Source organism: Periplaneta americana, chromosome 11, assembly GCF_040183065.1.
Source record: "Periplaneta americana isolate PAMFEO1 chromosome 11, P.americana_PAMFEO1_priV1, whole genome shotgun sequence".
In the NCBI taxonomy this organism is placed as follows: domain Eukaryota; kingdom Metazoa; phylum Arthropoda; class Insecta; order Blattodea; family Blattidae; genus Periplaneta; species Periplaneta americana.
The window spans coordinates 174,258,471-174,284,740 of record NC_091127.1 but is presented as its reverse complement, the minus strand read 5'-3'; the positions used below and the strand labels follow the sequence as shown (position 1 = coordinate 174,284,740).

At 36.9% G+C, this 26,270-nt stretch overlaps 1 protein-coding gene across 2 annotated transcripts in view; it reads right to left on the bottom strand.

Moving 5' to 3' along the window:
• Positions 1 to 26,270, bottom strand: part of LOC138709606 (uncharacterized protein DDB_G0284459-like) — a 68,413-nt gene that overhangs the window by 31,347 nt on the left and 10,796 nt on the right. For both annotated transcript variants that reach the window (XM_069840495.1, XM_069840497.1), the window contains exons 2-8: positions 23,051 to 23,194; positions 20,341 to 20,564; positions 19,389 to 19,503; positions 17,599 to 17,808; positions 15,276 to 15,438; positions 10,540 to 12,422; positions 5,816 to 5,949 (exon numbers count right to left, since the gene is read on the bottom strand). In XM_069840495.1, coding sequence (XP_069696596.1) covers positions 5,816 to 5,949; positions 10,540 to 12,422; positions 15,276 to 15,438; positions 17,599 to 17,808; positions 19,389 to 19,503; positions 20,341 to 20,564; positions 23,051 to 23,135 — 2,814 coding nt within the window. In that variant the 5' untranslated portion in view covers positions 23,136 to 23,194. The remainder of the gene's footprint in view (positions 1 to 5,815; positions 5,950 to 10,539; positions 12,423 to 15,275; positions 15,439 to 17,598; positions 17,809 to 19,388; positions 19,504 to 20,340; positions 20,565 to 23,050; positions 23,195 to 26,270) is intronic.

Here is a 26,270-nt window from a genome sequence, read left to right as displayed (position 1 = left end):
CAATGAACTGTTAATCTGAACTAATATTCACAAAGCACTATTTACAACACAGAACTGTCAGTTCTCAGTTCACAGCTCGTTTGTCTTGGCTAGTTCTTCTAGCTCAGTCACTCGCGTTCACAGAATCTCGAACCCCAGACCTTCAGAGACGATCCGCTGCACTTCGAACTCAGGTCCCCCCAACTGCGGTCCACTGCACTCGAACTCCGGGCTTCAGGCTCCACAGTTACGGACACAACTCAAGTCGCGCTCTGGTCTCGAAGCTGGCTTCACTGCTACACAAGACTGTCTGGCTTGCTCTCCACTGACTTTAACAACACTGCCTTACTGACTGACTGAATGACTTTCACTTGCGTCTTCTCTTTTATATAACCAAACCATAGTTGCGAGAAAGTACGAGTTCTGGATATTTCCAAGCGTGTGTCCATTCTCGAATCATCCGGATATCTCTTCTCTCTGCCGCAGTCGCTCTGTCCCCTTTCTCCCCACCATAGCACATGCCACAGGAAGCAGATGCGCGCGCAACCTCCACGCTGGCCGACCTTGCACTTCCTTCTGTTGGTCGTGAGTTCGAATCTCACGTCGCTGTCACAATATATTCAGTATGCATGCGTCCTCAGTTAAGCCTGGTTCAGACGGTGCGTGTTTCTGTGATGGATTCCAAGGTGGCTCCACGGATGGGTAGCCTGCGTGCTGACTGGCTGGCTCCCGTGTTGCCTACGGTGATGGTAGTTGTTCAACGGAGCTGGCTCTTTTCACAGTTCAAATTGGAAAATCATCTGCTGCTTCATCTGTTGCCAACACTCATGGTCAAAAACAAACTAAACCGTGAGTGGAAAACAGCTAAAGTCCTACATTAACAGTAGTAAATGTCGTAATAAAGTAATTAAGCCATAAGTGCAAAACAGCTAAAGTCCGATATTTAATTGTTTCTTAGAAACTAAATATAGAAAAAAAAAATCAAACAAAATATCTAAATTTATAAAAATCACTGGCGTCATTAACGCCGTCTTCAAATCCTCCCATGTTCAGAAACATACAAGGCTACAGGTATACTGGGTGTTCATTTCAAAGTGTGTCATGACATCACTGTTGTTGGGTCACCGATTTTAGTTTATATGTTAGAGAAGTTGCCTATTATTTAAGGCGATCTTCAATCTGAACTTGAGAACGTGTACGGTATAACTTGAACGTCGTAGCAACAGATGACGGTTTGTACAGTCTGTGTGCTACCATAACCTCTTTCGAACTGTCTTTTGCGCCGGCAAGTTGTACGCAGGGTATTTGTTTTCATCGGTTGCGTACGGTAACATTCCACAACACAAATCAAATGCTCCGTGTCCATGTTGTCCGTCGAAGTTAATGTCAACAAATACATAAGTAATCGTCTTAACCCTCTCCCCATATCCCAACAGTACATATTTCCAAACAGTTCACATTCCTGCCACTACCGGCGTTACCATATGTATCGGTACGTACTCTTCAGAATGAACGCCGTACTTGCTAGGCAACTTCTCTGCCTCATAGGTTATACACCTCTGCGGAAGTGTAGGAAGATTGAATTCTCTAGGCTCATCGGCTAGGCACATGACGGCATACAGCGAGCCATGACACACTTTGAACTGAACACGCAGTATAAAACACTAGCTCGACCGGTCCTCGCTTACAGTAGCGAGGCATGGACAATCAGAAAAGCTGATGAGCAAAGGCTGACGACAGCTGAAATGAGGTTCATGCGACGAACAGCGGGATGCTCTTTGCTGGAACACCGTAAAAATGTGGACATATTGCAGGAACGCAAAATGGATCTTATAGTTAATTTTGTTCAACAATATCGACTTCAGTGGAAAAAACATGTCGAAAGGATGGATCGCACTAGATGGCCTAAACAGATTCTTACTTATGTACCAAGAGGAAAGAGGAAATTGGGAAGACCACGAAAGCGCTGGCATGAGACCGCAACAGATCCTGTAGGGTCTAATACGTGAGGGATATGATGATGATGATGATGATGATGATGATATAGAAAAAACAGGTTTAGTTGGAAAACAACGAACATGGCGACATGGTTTCAGTGGTGATATTATATGATCATCTTTGGTTTCCAGGCTGCAAACCATCACGAAAAATAGCAAGGAACCTACCCTCGAAATCCAGCAAGCTAGCCATCCACGGAGCCACCACAGCGCATTACTTCCGGTGAGTGACCACACAGGCGACCCATCCGCGCAGCCACCTTGGAATCCATCACAGAAACACGCACCGTCTGAACCGGGCTTTACCGTGTTTACAACCGGAGCCATGTTTCCCAAGTTCAAACTCAACTAAGAATAATCTTTATCTTGGCTCCAACTCAACGATTACAGAACGTTACACTGTCTTTCCCTTCTATTTCAAATTCTGCACATCATATTTTGATGACTGGATACCTATCTTTAAAACAATGGTACTGTGCTCCAACCACGAGAAAGTCTCTGCGGGCTGAAAGGCACTGGGGTAATGCTGTGAATGAATGTTGATGTCATAAGGTCACACACGTGGGTACTCGTAAATCTATTGGCTCGCTCTCATAGCACAAACAATAACATTGATACACACATTTTTATACTACCCTAGTTACAAAATTAGATCACTGTTAATCTCCTGGTCTTTTAATCTCTTCATACAGGAAATAACGTATGCAGGAGAGCACATGGTTTTTAAACTGACATAACGATAATATTATCTATCTACTTCGCTCCAATAGATGACGCAATAGTAAGCACATTCCTTCACTGTTGATCTCCTGATTGGAGAACAGTTTCTTTGAAGTTGCATACCAGTAGTACCAATCATTCCTGCTTCTGAATAATCTTCCCCATTTTCCATTTTCTTTAACAGATGCAAAATGTTTTTTACTACTCATAACCCTGCCCACTTTATCGAGATTATAAAGTTAAACAACATTTTCTACTGTAGATGGTTCAAGACTTTTTCCAGATTTAGAGTGAGGAGTCACTAAAATTCCCTTTTCTGTGGCTACTTGTTCAGATATTCATATTGAGTGACTAGTGACATCAAAATGCTGTTTTATTTTTCTACACGACTAAGTCTCAAAAAGATGTCTGTCATCTGTTTCATGGAAAGAATCTACCATATTAGTTTTTTTATTATATCAGAAATACTTGACTCTCCATCTAAAGAAGAGTATGCAATATGAAATATTACTATGATGTACTGAAGTACATATGGAGTTTCAGTGCAGTAATTCTGTGTTTCCGTACGGTAATGAATCGGTAGAATGGAGAAAAATTCTCTTCAGCACTGGGACTTGAACCCAGGTTTCCAGCTTTACATGCTGGTGCTTCATCCACTAAGCCACACCAAATTCAAGTTCTAATGTTATCCTTAATTGTTCGTGATATTTTCTGCAACTATTCTTGTGGATATCGTTTTTGCAAGTTTTCTTTTCTTTATTAGTGTTTCTCCAATCATCGCTAAATTCTCATTCAATTTTGCTACATCTATGGTGTCCATTCTGAGTTACCAGAGGATGAGGATTTGAATTTTCATTTTCTTATATTGTTACAATACTGGTATCACTATTTCCAGGCACACATAACTCGCAACTTCCTCCTTAGAAAGATTTGATATTTTAACACTACGACTACTACTAAATACATACTATTGATGATCACTTTCAAATCATGTGGAAATTTTAAGTCTTCTATTTTTAGTTTCACAAGCACTACAGAAATTTGTTGTTTAGTCAACTGTCCGAAGACAAGTCTGAACCTCACAAATGATATCAAGAAGACACCATTTATGAGACCAGGAGATAATGGGTAGAGTGGAGAATTCCTTTCCCCCTCCATTGCATATAATGCTGACTAGTAACATATTACACTAATCAGACTTCAAATTATTGTTCTTCCTCTGACTCATATCATCAAGTGAGACGTTCTGCCTGATAATAGATGTACATATCAGCCAGAACCTCAATCTCAGGTGAGAAGTAGCTTAATCACTCTATCTCATGCCGGCTATCACAGACATACTCCCATCAATTGGTTTACTCAATCTGAGCCTTCTGCCCCAAACACACTAACAATAAAATATGCGTACAGTTATTTCTTATTCCAATTCCATTCTGAAACCAATACAGTTCAATGTAAAACATTTCAAAGAATATAATGATATATTTCTACCATTTTTTAAAGTATGTCACTGTCATATAAAACCATTTAAAAATACAGGGCTACTACAAAGGCTTTACCCGATTCCATAACCTTGTATTATGAAAAGTATGAGACATATATTATTGAAAGTTATAACAATAAAAAGAGAAACTCATCAAGTTTTTGGTCCATCAACTGCTACAAGTGCTCGATGTGACCTCCTCGCGTCACGCAACAAACATCCACTCGATAGTCTAACTCCTGCCACACCCGCTGGAGCATATCACGATCAACTCTAGCCACTGCCGCACGGATCTGGTTATTAAGTTCTTCAAGATTAACTGGCAAAGGAGGTACATACACTTAATCTTTGACAAACCCCCATAGAAAAAAATCACAGGGAGTCAGATCTGGCGACCGAGGAGGCCAACGGAGAACACACCGATCGTTGTTAGAAGCCCGTTGATGTGGTTGATGCCTCAGTTACATGAAGATAAACCAGGGTTTTTATTTCAACAAGATGGGGCTCCACCACATTTCCATCTGGAAGTGCGTCAGTATCTTAATGAGCATCTACCACAACATTGGTGTGGACGGGCTTCTAACAACAATCGGTGTGTTTTCCGTTGGCCTCCTCGGTCACCAGATCTGACTCCCTGTGATTTTTTTCTATGGGGATTTTTCAAAGATTAAGTGTATGTACCTCCTTTGCCAGTTAATCTTGAAGAACTTAATAACCAGATCCGAGCGGCAGTGGCTAGAGTTGATCGTGATATGCTCCAGCGGGTGTGGCAGGAGTTAGACTATCAAGTGGATGTTTGTCGCGTGACGCGAAGAGGTCACATCGAGCACTAGTAGCAGTTGATGGACCAAAAACTTGATGAGTTTCTCTTTTTATTGGTATAACTTTCAATAATGTATGTCTCATACTTTTCATAACACAAGGCTATGGAATCGGGTAAAGCCTTTGTAGTAGCCCTGTATAAACACCTAAAATGGACTCATTTTACATTTTGACTGAATCCCAAAAAATGGTATATAGTAGCCCAAATTTTGTACTTCAAATTGACATAAAGACGGAATCTCTACAATTTATATAATCTTCAGAATAACAATTTTCATATTACGTTGTACACAAATTTATGCAAAAAATATTTAATAAGCTTGTAAGTAATGGTATCTGATGAAAGAAATGAAGACGTGATATTTAATTTAATCTTGCTTACTTACTGGCTTTTAAGGAACCCGGAGGTTCATTGCCGCCCTCACATAGGCCTAAGCCCGCCATTGGTCCCTATCCTGAGCAAGATTAATCCATTCTCTATCATCATATCCCACCTCTCTCAAATCCATTTTAATATTATCTTCCCATCTACGTCTCGGCCTCCCTAAAGGTCTTTTTCCCTCTGGCCTCCCAACTAACATTCTATATGCATTTCTGGATTCGCCCATACGTGCTACATGCCCTGTCCATCTCAAACATCTGGATTTAATGTTCCTAATTACATCAGGTGAAGAATACAATGCGTGCAGTTCTGTGTTGTGTAACATTTAATTTAATCTAGGAAATATATTTTTAAAAAATTGAAGAAAATAAAATTGTCATGTTTCTTAGGTGTTCAGTTTGACATGTACACAGTACAGACCGTCTGGCTTACCTCTATTTGAATGGCCATAATCTGAACAGGAGACACAGGGTCTTTCCCTTCTCCCAGGAACTTCACCTTTTCCGTTATAAGATGAGCAAGTTGTTCAACATGCTGGCTCACATCAAGGTCTTCCTTAATATCCACTGATAAAATCAGAAAATACATATTACAAAATTAAGTTGCATAAAACTTAAGATATTTTTACAATATATATATATATATATATATTTCCTGGCAAAGACTACAACTTACAAAATCTTCAAAAGAAGAATGGCTGGCTCCATGTCTACTAAGACATCTCTCTCCAAACTATTATAAAATATGCTAATTAGGAGCTACATAACAATTAAGTTTCCTTTTAAAGAAGTGATGGGGAAAATAACACAAATTATAGAGGAAGAATCGAAGCTATAAGATGATTACAATGACAGCTCATCTACACAACATATTTGAAGAGCTTTTTTTCAAAACTGAACATGTCCATTTGACTAAATTTTTCAGAAGCAAAAAACTTGTACCTTCTGAAACAAAGAAATATTTTGATTTTTGTTTTTACATAATAAAAGTATACAGAGAGCATGAAATGTTACATGAATTCAAGAGGACTGAGACCAACGGTACTCCCGTAATTGCAAGAAAACATTTGGACATATTCAGTTTTGCTATAAAAATACGGATATGTTTAGTTTTGCTAAGAATAAAATTTGAACGTAATAAAATTTCTTATTATTCTTAATAGTAATTCGTATTAATTAATGATTTTACACATTGAACACATTCTATTGACATTCTTTTACAAAATTAAATAAGAGTTCAGTTACCAGGTTATTCTTTTAAATAACATTGAACAACAAATTTTTACTTTTTGTCTTGCTTTGAAATAAAAATAGATGAATATTACTAATAGACCATCTATGCGTGCCCTAAATCTGAATTTAAAATCCAAATTGCCCCATCACGTACCATTTTCTGGGGAAAATGAATTGAATTTTTTTATGACAAAACTTATTTGTTTTTAATTTTTCACTGCTACTGATAAAATTACAACACACTAGGGATTCAAAATTTCTCATAATACTTGAAAAATGTGTTCTGGATACAAAAATTTCTCATAATACTTGAAAAATGTGTTCTGGATACAAAAATGATGTTAACATAATTTAAAACAACAAAAATAAGAATATTTCATACATATACTGAGAAAAATCTCGGAATTTGAACTTACATTTAAAACAATTTTATGGAGGACTTCTGTTTATAACTAGACCCGATACTCTTTTGCAAGGAACCAAAAATAGTCTGCAAGCATACTGGATGAGGATCTTTCTTTATATCGCCTTTCCATTTCAGATATTTCTTGATGAAATCTTTCCCCATGCTCGTCGCTTATCGCTCCAAAATTAGGAGGAAAGAAATCCAAATGAGAATGTAAAAAGTGTATTTTGAGAGACATATTACATTTCATTTTGTCATATGCACTTAACATGGTTTCTCGAACATTGAATCTGACAGACTTACTGTTGTGCGAGCATGGTCTTGGTTTTTTGTTTTAACTGAACTAGTTGAGGATCAGGATTGCCGTACTTCTCATTTTTTTCACTTCTGTGCTGCCAAATATTATGATCTTCCCTTCTTTCTTGATCCACTGCTCGTTTCTCCGGCAGAAACATCCATTATAATAGTTTCAATGAGAGCAACACTTCTCAATGCAATGAAAGCTGCCTGAAATTTGCAGAAACAAGATGCCGCAGACTGCTGAAATAACTAAATTTTTGTAGCCCGTTGTTGGAAGGTTCAAATGCTCTACAATGACCTAGATCACTCATTGGCAACAGTTGAAAATAGCAGAAAATTTAGACAACTGTTAGAACTAAGTTGGACATGTGCAATTTTGCTTTCAAAAAGTCTATTAAACAATATAGAAATTACTGGAGATGTTCAGTTTTGAGAAAAAAATGTCTGGAAGAAATGAAATGGATGGACATGTTCAGCTTTGATGCAAAAATCAATATTCACAATGATGTTTCATTAGGATATATTCACTTTCTTCGAAAAATAAATTTACATCTAGTTAAATGTCAGACAGATCTACCATAATGGATTCAAACACGATTTCGTAATTTTTGGACATGTTCAGTTTTGAAAAAAAGCTCTTCATTTATTAAATGCAGTTGTGTTCTGTAACTCAAAGACAGCAAATTAAGGTCTAGTGTCTAGATTTCTAAAACAACTGAAATAATATATAAATGTTTAAACCAAAGTAGTTTTTAACTAAAATAAAATTGTTAAATTACCTATAGCAGGCACAACTTAGTTATTATGCTATAATAAATGTAACACAGGAAATGACGTAACAATTCATTGATTGTTCTCAATGCAGTCAGTTGTGATAATATACAAAATGGAACAGGAGAATCCCAGAATATCGGTTGTGCCAAAATTTTGTCACTGAACATGCTTGTCTTGTAAAAAATTTACCTGTTATTGTACTTGTTAAGTTCTAGTAACTAAAGAGGATAACCTACAATTGGAATACAAGATGACAAAGAACTGGTCATACATCAGAGCAATGAATACAGTGTACTATAGTCGCGACGCTGTTATTCCCGGCATGACTCCTTCTCTTTGCTTATGTCTTAGGAAGTGAAGGCTCTATAAAGTCTAGGTAGGTAGTATCATTCGCCATTTTTGTTCTTTCGTTGCCGAGCTACCATATGAGGAATCTATTTGCAACACCATTAAACATTATCACGTCATAGCTCCTATGATAATAAATCAAATGCACTGTAATTCAGCAAATAATTGAGCGGAAAATAAAGTCCTCGTGTGCTTTCTACGAACGCCAACGAAAGAGCCAAAATGGCGGGCGATTATATTAAGTGTTTATCGAGCCTTAAGAAATGAATAACTTATTACTTAGAGGCTACCTAATTAAAAAAAAAAAAAAACACACACACACACACACACACACACACACACACACACACACACACACACACACACACACACACACACACACACACACACACACACACACACACACACACACACACACACACACACACACACACACACACACACACACACACACACACACACACACACACACACACACACACACACACACACACACACACACACACACACACACACACACACACACACACACACACACACACACACACACACACACACACACACACACACACACACACACACACACACACACACACACACACACACACACACACACACACACACACACACACACACACACACACACACACACACACACACACACACACACACACACACACACACACACACACACACACACACACACACACACACACACACACACACACACACACACACACACACACACACACACACACACACACACACACACACACACACACACACACACACACACACACACACACACACACACACACACACACACACACACACACACACACACACACACACACACACACACACACACACACACACACACACACACACACACACACACACACACACACACACACACACACACACACACACACACACACACACACACACACACACACACACACACACACACACACACACACACACACACACACACACACACACACACACACACACACACACACACACACACACACACACACACACACACACACACACACACACACACACACACACACACACACACACACACACACACACACACACACACACACACACACACACACACACACACACACACACACACACACACACACACACACACACACACACACACACACACACACACACACACACACACACACACACACACACACACACACACACACACACACACACACACACACACACACACACACACACACACACACACACACACACACACACACACACACACACACACACACACACACACACACACACACACACACACACACACACACACACACACACACACACACACACACACACACACACACACACACACACACACACACACACACACACACACACACACACACACACACACACACACACACACACACACACACACACACACACACACACACACACACACACACACACACACACACACACACACACACACACACACACACACACACACACACACACACACACACACACACACACACACACACACACACACACACACACACACACACACACACACACACACACACACACACACACACACACACACACACACACACACACACAACCCCCCTAGCGTGCGTAACTTAATAAATGTGCTGGATTTCAATTGATAATGTACATTATAAATATATTCTATAAGATAAACAACTCCTGTGATTGCTGTAATTTGTGCACGTGCAGAGAGAGAGAGAGAGCGAATGTGGGTAAAAGTATCACTTGAACCTGGCATAAGTAATTTCCCGATTCTTAAGTGTGGTACTTGCTCAGAGTACAAAAATAATGTGTATGCCTATACTGTACACTTTTTTCACCTGTTCTCTGCAGTGTAGATTTTTCAAACACTCAACAAATAACTTTTGACAGCTCTGGTGTTTATAATCATGTACATGGAGAACTGTGAAACCTCTACAGTAAAATCAGACTGATGATCATACGAACTTCAGAGATAAGCTGCACAAATCCATTACAACTTTATGAATTATCCTGCATTGTACATTTTATAACGAAGAATGTATCATACTAACCTTTCATCTCCCCATGACTATTTTCCTCCACTGCAGTCTGAGCATTCTTCGACAGCTGCTCCTCTGGCTTAGGTAGATTAATTGTTTCAGCCTTCACGAAATTGATAATCCCTTTCTTCTGCTGTGGTAATGGTTTTCCAGGAAGAATTTTGCTACCTTCATCAGCTTGGAAAATATCTGAAGTTTCTTCACTTGGAACTGACTGGAAACCAAAGCCCCTTCTTTCACATAATGTCGGATCAGAATTATAGTATGTCCATGTAGAATAATTTACAGTCGAAGATGCTGCTGTTGTCATTGTCGTTGATGGCTGAAAAGTTTTAACTTCAGATGAGGTAGCCACAGTAGATACAGTCTGTTCTGTCGAAGTGGCTGGTTTAGGCACACTGGTGGAAGGGAAAATTGATCCAATTTCTAGACGTATCTTACGTTTATAAGCTTTGTTATTAGTGGTCGAGTCCGGAAGATTAGACTCCAAACCTGCTCCGGCTATACTTGCTGATACATATTCACTATAAATTTGTGATTTCACAGAGTCTGTAGAGACAGGAGTAACCGTGTCTCCATTACTTCCAGAAAATGTAGCTCCACCGAGTTCATGAATTTTGGATGATGATGGAATGCTCTCACTTGGGCCACTTGTATCCTCTGGATCTGTGTCACTTGGAACTGCTACACTAACTGATGCAGCATTTTTAAGTCCTTTTTCTTGAGCTTCATAGTTTACTATGGGAAAAAGTGTTGATGAACTGCTACCCAATTGTGCTGGTGGCGACTTCTTGCTTTTTACATTTTTGTTCTTTTTTGACTGCCAATAATTGGGCGAGTCTTCTTCTGGATCTGAGCCATCTCCATAACCAGCAATTAAGGCGAATGAAGTAGGTTTGGGACTTTGTTCCGCACTGGAACTGGAACCTTGTGTTTTCTTTTTGTCTGGGACTTCTTTCTCACTCACTTTGTTTTCAGTACTGCTGTAATCAGGTGGTAATTCACGTTCAATTTGAGCTATCACGTCTTCAACAACAGGTGACGCTGTTTCTGACACAGACTGGTCAATTAAATGACGAATTTCGTCAGGAATCTCACCACCCAGTTCTTTTAAAACTCTAGCTTGACTACGCAACCGAGATAAAATCACACCTTCATCGGTTTCAGCACTTCCATCGCTATCCTCTTCGGTTGTTGCTACCATTGGACTTGTATTACCAGAACCTTGTGTTCCTGACTCATCCACAGTGTCCAATGCTTCCGCCTTTAAACGATGAACCCTCCAACTTGTGGCAGTGTTGGCAATGGTGGACTCACACTCTGCCACACTATTATCCACCTCATGTGTTGGTTTCTTTTTACTTGCTGTACCATCGCTTCCTGTTTTGTCTTCACTTGAATCTGGAGCTGAATATCCATTCTCGTCATGGTCAGTTTTTAAACTGTCAGCCTTTTGTACTCGTGGTTCCTCTTGCATATCACTGACTTCCATTTCTTCTCCTGGAGGACCCATGTCTGGTACATTGTTTGAAAGCAGTGTTGATGTGCCGCATGTTACACTATCTGAATTTAGCATAGATTCTTCTCCATTATTAAATATAAGCTGTGAATCTGAAGAAGCCACAACTTCCACATCACCTGGCTCCTCTGCTTGGGCATTCTCAGCACTTTCTGAAGGATGCAGTTGCGGTCCCACAAGCAAACGAGATTCTGTCGGTAGTTCAGGTCCCATTGTTTGACTTCCATATGCTCCTGAAATATAACCAGTTGATTTTGAAGAGCTCTGAGTTTTTGTTTTATTGAAACCACTTTTTTTCCTCTTGGTCGGCAATACAACTTCATCTTCTGATTCTTCTTCTGAAGCTGGTCCATACGATGTTATCATTTCAATTCTCCTGTTTAAAAAACAAAGTATTATAATTTGAATACTTATTGGGTGTTCATTTCAAAGTGTGTCATGACGTCACTGTTGTTAGTCAGCGATTTGAAGCGAGTTTCAGCTTTTATGTCAGAGAAGTTGCCTATTAATCAAGGCGTTCAATCTGAACTTGAGAACGTGTACGGTATAACTTGAACGTCGTAGCAACAGATGGCGGCCTGTACAGTCTGTGTGCTACCATAACCTCTTTCGAACTGTGTTTTGCGCGGCCAAGTCATACGCAGGGTATTTGTTATCATCGGTTGCGTACAGCAACATTCCACAACACAAATCAAATGCTCCGTGTCCATGTTGACCGTCCAAGTTAATTTGAAAGACATGTTGGTTCAGAAAAGTGTGAATACAATTAATAATTATATATAATAAATTTTCAGTATTAAATATTGTGATGTAACAGATTATCTGACCTCACAAATTGAAAAGTGTATTTGACTGAAAATTTATTATATATAATTATTAATTGTCCAAGTTAATGTCAACAAATACGTAAGTAATCGTCTTAACCCTCTCCCCATATCCTGACAGTAAAAAAAACCTCACCTCAGTACGTGTTTCCAAAGAGTTCACATTCTTGCCACTACCGGCGTTACCGTACGTAGGCCTATCGGTACGTACTCTTCAGAATGAACGCCGTACTTGCTAGGCAACTTATCTGTCACATAGGTAATACGCCTTTGCGGAAGTGTAGGAAGATTGAATTCTCTAGGCTCATCGGCTAGCCACATGACGGCATACAGCGGGCCGTGACACACTTTGAACTGAACACCCAGTAGTTGATACTCTAAATGAAAAAGTTGATGTTAGCTTAAAGTATAATTTATAATGGTGGTCTTTTCTGTGGCCCCTTAAATGAAGAGATCTCTGAAGACTCAATGTACCCCATTTTTATATTTTGTTCTCACTTTGTTCATAAGAGCCATCTGCAACCTCACAAGACAACCTCAAGAATCTGTTCAAAAAGCTAGAACTTCCTACAGGGAGAAACATATAGCCTGTACTTTTACTTTGATCAGGGGGTCTTTTTAGACGAGATAAATCTATACTACAGGCCCACACAGTTTCATGCCCTTACAAAAGAAGCCGAGTCAAGCCGTGGTAAGAATAAACATGAGTGTATAGTATACACTGGACTTTTTAGTATATACTCTTGTTAGTAAGAATAAAAACATTTGAGTACCTACTCATTTTTGATTACATACTCATAACATGGAAGCATAGTAGAATATACTCAAGTGTCCATCTTGTACAGAATATATACTCATGCTTGATAAGAATAAAAGCTAGTATATTCTCATATTTATAAGTTCGTTCTCATGTTATTCTGAGTATGGTTTGTAGCAGGCTCAATTCTGAATATTTGTTGATTTGTGTTCAGTTTAAAGTTAAATAAATAAAAATGGCAGAATTTATGAACGATGTAGTACCTCATGGAAAAATATAGAAAAAGACGAACTTCAGAAGCCTTTAACGCTTCACAAAAGTGAATGTGAAAAAGGTTAAATACGTATTTGTTATTCATAAAAAACATAACCTATAAAAATATGAATGGCTATCTAATTATAAGGTTAGATTGTATTGTTAAATATAATTAACAATTACAGTTTATTTTGTAAAATTTGAATTGCAAAATGCAATTACTTGTAACTTTAAATTATATATATATATATATATATAATATATATATATATATATGTAACTCTCTATAATAAAAAATAGAATTAGCATAACTGGAATTCTAGAAATGGATTGTAATCTCTATCCAACATCCCGTAATGACGATTTCCCAGTACTTTTTCTTGTTTCCTGTTTTATTAACGTCACTTATCTGATTCACTCTCTCTTTCATGTTTATTTATTTATTCATTTATTTACTTATTTATTTGTTTATTTATTTATTTACTTACTCATTTACTTACTTATTTATTAAAAGCAAAACACAAACCACTACAGCATGTGGATAGTATGTGAAAGTCTATAAAAAAAAAAACTGAACATCACAGTGCAATGTGGTCAAAGAGGATAGGTATCATGAGTACACATTAACTTTTAAACGTTCAAGAAGGCTGTAGAGATGAGTATATATTCGCGTTAGGTAGAATGTCTTTATTCTCACGAATATGAGTATGTTCCAGTGGTTACGAGTATATAATCACAGGAAGTGCTTATACTCAAAAGTATAAACCTTGAGAAAGTACTTAAGCTTTATTCTTACTACCCAAGGATTTTTATCATCTTTAAAAGTCAATTGCTCTCAAGAAGATCTGAACCTGTACACTTCAAAACTAAAGGACAACTCTATACATATATCGTCGGTTTCTTGGTAAAAGTGACTAAGTCACATTCCAAGGCTTCCAAGCATTATGACAATTTAAGATATAATTTTATATTAAAAACTAATAATATAGCACATTTTCCTTCAAAATAACTTATTACTAACATCTAAAGAAGTACAGTTATCTTTGGATAGATCATTAAACCTTTAAATGCCTTTTCCCAACAATTTTGCATTTTGGACTTGGTCACTTTTATCAAGAAACCGACGATATATATATATATATATATATATATATAAATTGTGAGATGAAAGAAGCTGTATTGTTTTTGCAATTCCTAACTGGTTTTAACAAAGAAAAAAAATATATGTAAAGTATCTCACACAAACTGCAATTATAACTTAAATATGTTTACTTATTACACTCTGACATTATTAAATTTAAATATAATAAACATGCACTAATTGAACTGTAACTGTTAAGAAGTACTACGGTACATTATATAAGTTTATAAATGACAGATAACATCCACTCACTCGTCTTCTGAATCACTTGCAGCATTCTTTCGTGTCTTTCTTGTACCAGATTTTGTATTGGAAGCAGTACTGTTTTCAGCTGTTCCTGGTGGTCGTATATCCGTTCGACTTTTGCTTGCAATACATGTTCTTGGTGATGCCATGGATGTTGCTACTGCTGGAACTGTAACATTACAAAGGCAAATATAAATAATATGTATGTGATATATATTCACTAATTCATAATTACAATCACCATTCAAATAATAATCACTGTTGTAAGAACTATAAATTAACACTAATTTAATTTTCAATTACAGTTAAGCATCATCATCATGTTAGAACTACATTTGGAGGGACAGTGGAACAATAGAGGAGAATGAACCTGGTTATCAGAAGATGTGCTTAACATTAAAACAACCGATATATAATTACATATAATTATTATTATTAATAGGGAATTTTAACTTAAATTTTCAGCACGAATTTGTGTGTGGTTGTAAATGTACATATATATTCCTAAGCAGTAAAACAAATGCTGACGGGATGTAAATACATTTCAATGTGATACTACTAAGTCACTTCTTGCTTTCCCTCAAATAGGTGACTCATTACTTATATCAATTTGTTCCACAGAATGTCCCTTTGCTTAGAAGCCTGGTTCTGGTAATACAAGTCCAATAGTAGCAACAACTGAATAGGATAGTGATGGAAGAGAATGCAAAGCTATTATTATCACAGTCTAGTATAGACAGTCATGAAGCTTGGGATGATCTTTTGCATTTCTCATGATAGTTGCTAGCCGCTTGGAGCACTGTCAGTAATAGGAACAATAGACTGTGCCACTGCCATTGTGATCTAATACAGGCCGTAAGCCATACCATGTGACTTGCTTAACCCGATCGCGAAGGTTGACATTTCAACCATATACATTAGCTGGAATGCATAAAGATTAATATATATTTCTCTAAAATGTAGTGTAATTGCATGAAAAAAATTTAAAAGAATGATTATGAGACACTTCAGACATAATTCGCTTGCGAGTTAAGATGTAATATTATTTTTGGCGTGAAAATTACGTTATTCATGTGTGTGTGTGTGGTACCTGCCCTTATTTTGATTAAATATTGCGAAATTCTTGTACATTCATTTATGCACGATTCAGTAATTTTCAGTTGCACCACATGGACATTTAGACATCTTGAAATTATAGGTTATGCTTACTGTACAGTTGCCCCTTTCTGTGTAATTTTAGTGGTCTCCAATGCCCTGCCATTACATATGTATGTTATGTCATATGGAAATTATAGGTTATGTTTACTGTACCAGTTGCCCCTTTCTGTGTAATTTTAGTGGTCTCCAATGCCCTGCCATTACATATGTATGTTATGTCATATGGAAATTATAGGTTATGTTTACTATATTTAACGAGTTAGAGAATATAGAGCAGCCATGTTGTCCTGTACAACGCTCTTTGCGGTGCCACCGCGAAACATAGTAGATATGAATTAAGCGCCTACCATTGTAAAAATTCGTCTCCTTACAACGTTGTGTATACAGAGGTTGAGCTACGAAAAAAAAAAAAAAAAAAAAAAAAAAAAAACATGTCTGTTGTGTGTGCTGCATATAACTGCAATATCAAAAGGAAAAAGACAACAGATATATCATATTTCAGGTAAATTTTATGAAGTTAAGTCCATAGTTTTGTTAATTAGCAGCATTTCTTTTCATGCGTAATTGTGTAACAAAGCGCGGCATACATACAGTGTATACTACAGTATTTTTCTTTTCTTGCAGATTCTCTTAAAAAAAAAAAAAAAAAAAAAGGAACGGGTGGAAATATGAATTGAGACAAATTGTGTCCCTCTGAGCATAGCTTTTTGTGTCACGGCACTTCTTGTATCCTTCCTTACTGCTTATAGAAGAAGACAATGTGCTGTAACTTATAAAAAGTAGGCCTATTTCGAAGACAAATGATAAACCAAATAAATGGTTCACTAGTAGTGGACTTAAACTAAATACGGATAAAACCAGTATGCTACAATTCCGTTTCAAACTCAGTGAAAAATTAATAGCAATAAAATATTTCAATTGTATTTCGACACTCGCATCCAAAATTCCTCAGAACTCTCGGGTAGGCCGTATTGTTGTTAGTATTTTGACTGGAAGGACATGAAAGAACTTAATTCACTAAGCTTTAGCAGACAATTTGTACACAAACAAACAGACAATATGCCAAAAACCACTTTTCGGTCTCATAGCATAATACTTTCTCTATACTTCACACAATGAAGAAGCTAAAATGTTTCTGTAGAACAAATAAAAGGGAGCATTATGTACTTACTCATGGTAGCATGCGTCATCATCTGGTGCTGAGCAGGCATAACAGGGACCATTCCAACTGGCTGTTCCATCATCCAATGCTGAGCTTGTGTTGATGTCGCACTCGCAATATATGCTTGATATTCAGGAGGCATCTCCCATGTCACTGCATTGGTTTCCACATTCCAGTAGTATACGTAACCTGAATTCTCATCATAGCATTCTTGCCAAGCTGAAAGTAAAATTCAAATATACTGATTATTACGAAAGCTACTAAGATTTAAAATCATCCGTTCTCAAGTGAGGTTGACCACTGGGATCCGGAATTAACAAACATAAAAGATAAAGGGAAATGAAACGGGAAAAAAATATGGATTAGATTTGTACGTTAAAACAAAAATTTACGTGTTAATATATAGATGAGTGTAAAATTTGAAGAGAGGCCTTCAGAATTTCCATTACAATCTTCTGAACCTTATAAAAGGGAATTTTAAAGGATTTAAGAATATTACATGTAAATTTTGGTAAACAACCCCTCGCTCCAAATAGTAAGCCTGCAACATCCCAGTTGTAAAGCGAAATGCCATATTTTTCACTGAGGCATGGAAGACAAGGTACATATTTAGCTCGCTTGTCATCATTAATCTGCAGTGCTTGATTTGTGTCTCGTTCAAAGCACATCGTAGGGTCTAAGACCATCGCTTTCTGGGTTCTTCTATTGATGGCAATTATATCGACTCTTCTATGAGAATCATCTTCAGACACACAATGAATCTCCTCATGTACTTCCCATCCTCTGTTTCTTAGCAGGTTGGCAATTGCTGTAAGGGCACGATGGTGTCTGTTGTTACGCAGTAGCTCTCCCTTCTTACAGAACCCCAGTACGTGGCCAAGTGTTTCAGTCTCGCTGCAGCCGGGATGGCGACAACGGGTAGTACTGAAGGTTCTGCTAGGGACAGATCTCACTACGGTGACGTTGCAAGACATCTTGATGGCATTGATGTATTCCGAGGACGAAAGATACTTTTTAGAGGAGATCCAGGAGTTGGCTTTGGGGCATTCTTCAAATGTACAAACACCTTTGCCTTTATGTGGGAGCTGGCACCATGACTGGAATGATTGTTTTCTGAGAACTTCTCTGAGATGTTTTCCTTTAGTTTGAGGAGTGACACTGTGTGGAGCAATCTTCAGGCGCGTGAGAGATGTTTCCTTTTCCTCTTCTAGATTTCTCATGTGATGTAGATGTGCATCATTCACGTGTTCCAGTCGCCTACAGATGTTATAGTGTTGAATACACAGAAAAAGGAAAACAATATTTATTATGCTACATATTAAACCACCGGGTCCCCCCCCCCTCCCCAAGCTTGCGAGTCAAGGTCATAGACATATCTTTAGAGGCTTTCTACAACAAGCCTCGCACTGAACTCTACATATGGGAATGACTGCCAAAAGTAAAGTTAATATACAAAGGGATCGAAGTGAAACAAAATGTTGTGATACATCAGTGTCATGAACTTATAGGACTACTGTTACTAGTCATAATAACTCAAATTTTTTGGTTAGGCTAAGCCTCAAAAGTCTCTTAAAAGCTTCGCATAAAGCAATGGTCTGACATAGAGATATCTATTTTTAACCGCGAATATCAGATGAAATGGAGAGTCAAATGCTTAAGAATTCACATTGATATTACACCTGATTTTCTTCATAAAAAAATCGTAAATTTTAAGGTTTGCGTGGGAGTGCAGAAGTACTAGTACTTCGTGATTCAAGTGCCAGGTATACTAATATTACTAATTTTAATACTGCACTTACCCATGGCTGATGAAGACTGCATGTGACTCCCTGTATCTGCAGATTGCACCACACCTGGAATTTGTGACGCCGAAGTTTCAACATGAGGTTTAGCAGGAGCAATGGTCTGGATTTCCTGCAGAGTAGATCAGAGAAATGTGTAATGAAATATGGATCATTTTTTATTTTTATTTTTATTATTATTAGCAGCAGCATTATTTTAGATTATACAACATTTAGGTTAGGTTATACGACATTAAGATATATGGATCATATGCAGAGACCAAGAGGAAGGCAGAAAATAGGAAAGACTGGAGAATGCTGGGTTTGCAGTGAAAGACATGCCCCTGGGCAGAACACCAAGAATGAATGAATGAATACAACATTTTCATTTCTGCAAGTCTCACATATCATCATTATTATGTCTAGTTTGAAACATTTTTCACCATTACCAAAATGTGTCACTGGGTTTTTCTCGTGGATTTTTCCTATAAATGACTAGTGAAATTTTCCTTCCTTGTGATGCTGTCTTCATTTCACTAATACATTTAAATTTTTCTCATTGCTATATTTTCAACATATTTATTATGTTTTCCTCTGATTGAGGTTCTGGCTGATACATACATCTATTACCAGGCAGTACATCTCACTTGACGATATGTGTCAGAGGAAGAACAATAAATTGCTTGTATGCATTTGAAGTCTGATTAGTGTAATATGTATGTAGCTAGTCGCCGATGTATGTAATGGAGGGGGAAAGGACCTGACCATAAGGCAGCAATAAGGTCTACAGATTAGACATTTAACTCTTTTAGAGGTCACCTGGGTCAATATGATATGTACTGGTCACTGGACTATGTATACTGTATTTTGAGGAGATGTGAAGAAAATAATCATCATTCTAAAGAGTTAATGAAGCAATTGCACTACCTATTACAACGTATCTGTCTTAAAAATAATAATGAATACTGACCTTTAGGAAGTCAGAAACCTTGGCATCCAACTTCCCTGCAGCTTCCCTCCCTTCTTCCTCCGCCTCACTGTCTGAGTGATACTGACCGACCAAACCACTTAACGGATTATTACTGTCAGCTTTACTTGAAGATGTGGAGGATATGGCGCCCTGGACACCTGCTCCACTTTCCACGGTGTCACCATTCTGGCTGCTATGCTCTGCACATATCTGCTGATATTTAGCTGGAGCATACAAATTCAATTAAGAGACTGTTCTAGAGTCAGTAAAAGCAAGGTTATTTTTCAGACTCAAACTCAAATGATTTCTTCAAATTATTTTACTCAAATTAATATTTTCAATAAAAAGGGAATTGTTAATGAGCTCACGGTAAAAAAAAATTCCCTCAAACTATACTGTTTTCGCTGTAAGAAAAATCCTAATGTAAACACAAGCACATGGCTGTCATACCCGTGAATAGCTCACAGTCGAAACACTCACACAACGCAGGAAAATATAGTTCGTATTTGGAAACTATCACCTTGTATTATTTGAAAATAAAAAATTGAATTCTAGTTGTTAAATACAATGAAACATATAACTTCACTCATATGTAAAATGATATGTAAAAGAAAAGCTACTTTTATATTTTGTTACTAGCCGTACCCGTGCGCTCCGCTGCACCCATTAGAAATAAATATAAAGTAATTACATAATTGAAATAAGACATTTGATCCAGGGAAGATTCGTGTTTGATAGAAGGATAAAACGTTTAATATGTCACTTGATTTAAATTGTATTTAAATAATTAAAATGCAATCATTTTGGTCCAGAGACCACTCATTTGGTGCAATGACAATTCCTTTAACATGTTTCTTAATTTTTATTACATGCATCCATACTTTAATGAAGACTGACATATCATTTAGATTTAATGTGTATACTTTATTTTACTTGCTATATGTTTCCATTGAATTATGATAATAACTTAATTTTAACCCTTGTTTTCTACGTATTCAGTAAATGGCGCTTGGGCCACTATGGTTCTGAACCCTCCAAATAACTTAAATTATATTATATTATATAAAAAATGTGTTGATAACGGATGTACACCGATCAGTAAGTTTTTAATTTGTTATGGGGGCTTTTGAATCTCAGGAGGAACAAATTTTATTTTACAACAGCGCAACATAATCTGCTTGGCTCATTACCCAATTTTTTTGCATTGCATTTATTGCATATGTATTTTATGTATTTTAACACGATTCAATTGAGCATAGTTAAAATTTGGATTATAAAATAATGGAATGCTAAGCTAACATATTATTACTGCATACTAAATCAATACACTCTTGTGGTTCGTTATTTCTCTGAGATAAACATTATTTTAAGAAATACAGAAAACGAATACACAGAATAGCCTATCAAGTTGTTTGTGCATAAGAAGCTATTTTAATCTTACCTGTCCTCAATTCACTCCGAAGTTACTGTAATAACATTATAGCATTATGTCCATCTAGAGAAACTACACTTTCCAATGGTGAAATAATAATTAATTATACAAATCGGTTAATTTAGCTTCCGATATTACTTCATACAAACACAGAAACATTCTCTGTAGGCTATGATCCATAGCTTTCGATTGTTGTTGACCAAGGCCCCTTATAGACGAATTCATTTGTTTAGCCTATTTCATTACACCGCCTTAGATGGCAGTTATTTTAATTTTGAAACTCATTTATCTCATTAAATATCAGTCCTATCAAAATTTTTCAAAGAATAAAACTTATTGGAAATGGTTTTTAAAGAAATTTTTGTTATGTAACATTTTTCACAAAAATCAATAAGCAAGATATTTCGATTTATTTAATTCAGACCCCCCCCCCCTTTTAAATAATGTATTTTGAATGCCATATAGCCTAAAATCTAAGTTACAACGAACTTAATTTATATTCCAATTTTCATCGAAATCGGTTCAGCCATTATTGCGTGAAAAGGTAACAAACATACAGACAGACAAACATACAAACGAAAATTTCAAAAAGCGATTTTCGGTTTCAGGGTGGTTAATTATATATGTTACGACCAATTATTTTTGGAAAATCGAAAATTACCAGAAAAATTTCGGCTACAGATTTATTATTAGTATAGATGTACTATGAATGCGGATGAATACCAAAAGTAATACCGAGGTAGTCTGTTCTTGTAACAAGCTGGCGTCACTTGAGCTCGTAGTTGTTCACGTAAGCACATGGTACTGAAGTATGGCTTCTGCATCCTCGGTGTGTTTGGTTATTAAACATAAGAGTAGAAACTCTCTCAAAAGCGGAGAAAACAAATAGTCTTAAATGTATATAATAAGTGATGTGAGTTTTAATTAGAGTAATTATAAAGTAAATGTTTCCTAAGCAAATGAATGCATAGTAGTGAGGTTATGCCTACTTGACGAGTAACGGGAAATGTTTAGCATGAAACAGACTGTACAACAGTAGGTGGGAACACTTACTGAGAATCTATGGCGCCAAACAGCGGCCAATGAAGCCTCACTTCAGTCACGTGCTATTGTTTATATTACTATTTTTCTTACAGCGAAAAGATTATAAGTATACAGATCTCCACAGCAAATACATCAACTATGAAGCCAATTTATTTGCTCATGCCTATATTACTTGAAAAAAGAAATGGAACTCATTCATTACTTTCAATAGCTGTTACACAAAATTAAACTTACTCTGCCAAGTTCGGCGTGGAGAATCCTGTCTATCATTCAGGTTCAGCACCTGCCGCCTTGCTGTTCCACGGCGCTTCATGCCCATTATATGATGTTCCTACACTAAATGTTACATGCAAATGTTCCTACGACTTGACACAAAATCTGAAAACAAGACATTTCACAAATTAACATTTAAACAGAAAGTAAACATTGCTCTATTCATATTTCCAGTCACAGACAGCCTACTTAATATTAAAATGTTTCCTCAGTGGAGAAACAAACACAGCACATTATACTACAGTGGATTCCAAATCTCCTGACGTTTCGCGAGAGCCAATAACATGCAAGCGGGACATTGTCAAACCTACAGAGCAGGTGATACGTGCTCCACCGAACTCGTCTGGCAAGAGGGATGGGCAGCCAGTGTTGAAAACAGGTTCCGTTCTCAATAACAAAGCAATGTAATACAATAATAAATAATGTATTAAAAAATCGTATCTTCAAAATGACGTTTGCAATTCCAGGGGAGGAGCCAATGGTGTGTTTTCGAAGTCATTTAAATTCATCACTCTTTTAGGTTTATTAATATGTTTTATAGTCTAGACAAACAATTTCTTAGCACGCTTTCTACTTTTTGCATTTCTCTGTGTACACATGACACAGATGATACACTTATTGAACACGCCTCGGCAGGTAGTTCTTGACGCTTAGAAAAGTTAAGATTAATGAATATTTTCGGCGTGGTCAAGTGACTGGCAGAGTAGGAATTAATAAAAACGTTTCCTATGAAAATTGTTTGTTTTTTAAAGTTCTATCAAATGGTACCCTATTTGAATTGTATAGCTTAACGAAAATAAGTTTGTAAATTGAACTAATTTGATTGTATATGTTTGTATAGCTTGGCTGATGAATTGTATATGTTCTTAAAATGATTACTAGTCTGTGTAGCTCTACTTATGAATTGTATATAGACCTACTGTAAATTGAATGGTAATATGTATAGCTCTACTGATAAATTGTTTGTGTTTGTAATTTGAAGTAGTTTGCATGATATGTATTATCAATTTCTGTATATCACAACTGGTTAAATTGTTTATGCCTTAAATTTAACTAAATTGTTTTGTATTATAATATAGCTCAACTTATGAATGATCGTTTGCGTTTGTAAATTTAATAATCTGATTGGCTATGTATTGTATACTTTTAGTAGAGCCATCGATGTAGCTCAGTCGGCAGACTCGCTGGGCTGCTGATCCGGAGCTGCGTTCGGGCTTGGGTTGGATCCCCCTTTGGACTTTGGTTTCTTCGGAGGTTTTTCCCCAGCCATGGGACTGAAGCCGGATGGTCTATGGCGAGTCCTTGGCATCAACCCCTTTGATTTGATTACCTGGTTGGGTTTTTCCGAGGTTTCCCCCACCGAAAAGGCAAATGCCGGGTAATATTTTGGCGAATCCTCGGACCTCATCTCATCTCACTACATCTCGACAAAATGTAAAAAAAATTGTACAAAATTGTAAAAATTGTAGAAAATTACTAAATTGTAAAACTATAAAAATTTGTAAAAATTGTAATTGTAATATAGTAAAATGTTGACATGTTCCACATCTTAAAGCTTCATTGCTCATGTAAGATCTATGGAATAAAATAAATGAATGAATGAACTCTTTCTACTTTTTGCATTCCTCTGTGTACACATGACATAGTTGATACACTTATTGAACACGCCTCGGCAGGTAATTCTTGACAATAAGAAAAGTTAAGATTAATGAATATTTTCTCAAGAAAATCATTAAATATAATTTTCTGAACTTTGCTACTATAATTATCCACTGGATCTATTACTTTCGTTAGTACTGGCTTTGCTGAATAACACAGGCTAATTCAATTTCATTATACTAATAAACAAATAAAGTAGGCTGATAAACTGATAATTGAAGCTACCTCACCATCACTAGGTGAGTACCTACGAGGATTTATTAAGAATTGATAGATACAGAGGAAAAGGATAGAGGAAATGATCTCCTAGGCCTCGAATGCTCTAATACCATCAGAGTCGAAAAGAACAAGAGTTAGCCAAGGAGGCTGGATAGGAAAGAGCAAAAGGAAAGAAAAGAGAGGCTGATACTAGAAAAGAGAAAGGATCAGTCTCGGCTGACAAGTGCTGTTTGGTGGGTAGCCCATTCTGTTAGTTCATTTTTAACAGCTGCACCACGACAAGGTAGGGATTGAATAAACTGATAAAAACACACAGAAAATGGTTAAATGTTATTATAACAAACAAATTATTGATTTCACTGGCAGACAGATACCATGTCGAATACCTACAAACAACGCAAACAGAAATCAACTGGCATTCTCAGCTCTCACTTCACTTTATTATGAGAATCTTGAGAAAGGCTAGCCCCAAATCGAGGGAAATAGCATATCTAACGTTAGTGCGACCGTTAATGGAATACGGAACTACATGTTGGGATCCCTATAGAATATACCAGATAAATTCCTTAGAAAGAATCCAGTATAGGGCAGCGAAATTTGTTAAAGGTAAAAGAGAAGATGGAAACGATACGATAAAAGAACTTAAATGGGAAACTTTGGAAAACAGACGTAGGAAAACTAGAATAACATCATTGTATAGAGCACATCTAGGTCAGAAAGCATGGGTAGACATAACGGCTCGGTTAGAAAAGCCAACGTACTATGGTAGGAACGATCATGATTTTAAAATCAAATGTAGGAAACAGAAAACGGATGTAGGTAAATTCTCATTTTTAAATAGAACTATAAATGATTGGAATGACCTACCTGCAGTGGTCTTTGAGGGCTGTCCTTCTTTAAGCAGATTCAAGAATAATTTAAAAAGTTGTATATAAAGTGAAAATTAAAATTAAGGTGACATTCAACATTTAATTTTTTTAAGGTGACATGTATTTATCTAGGCTGACGAGTTTACTTCCTTGGTTTGAATTGTAAATTATTTAAAACTAGCGTGTAAGAGGGCCTTAGACTAGAAATGTTTAGTTTAAATGTAGTTCTGTTTATAAGTATGCATAAGGATGTAATTATTTGACTTATTTGAACTGTTGCATCAGTGAAGCGAGGTGAGTCAGTGAAGTTATGGTTTTACAGTGCAGTGAACAGTTCCAATCAGTGATAATTTATAGCGTCAATGAAATGTGTTCTATAGTGTCAGTGAAATGTGTTACAGAGTGTCAGTGAAATGTGTGCTAAAGTGTCAGTG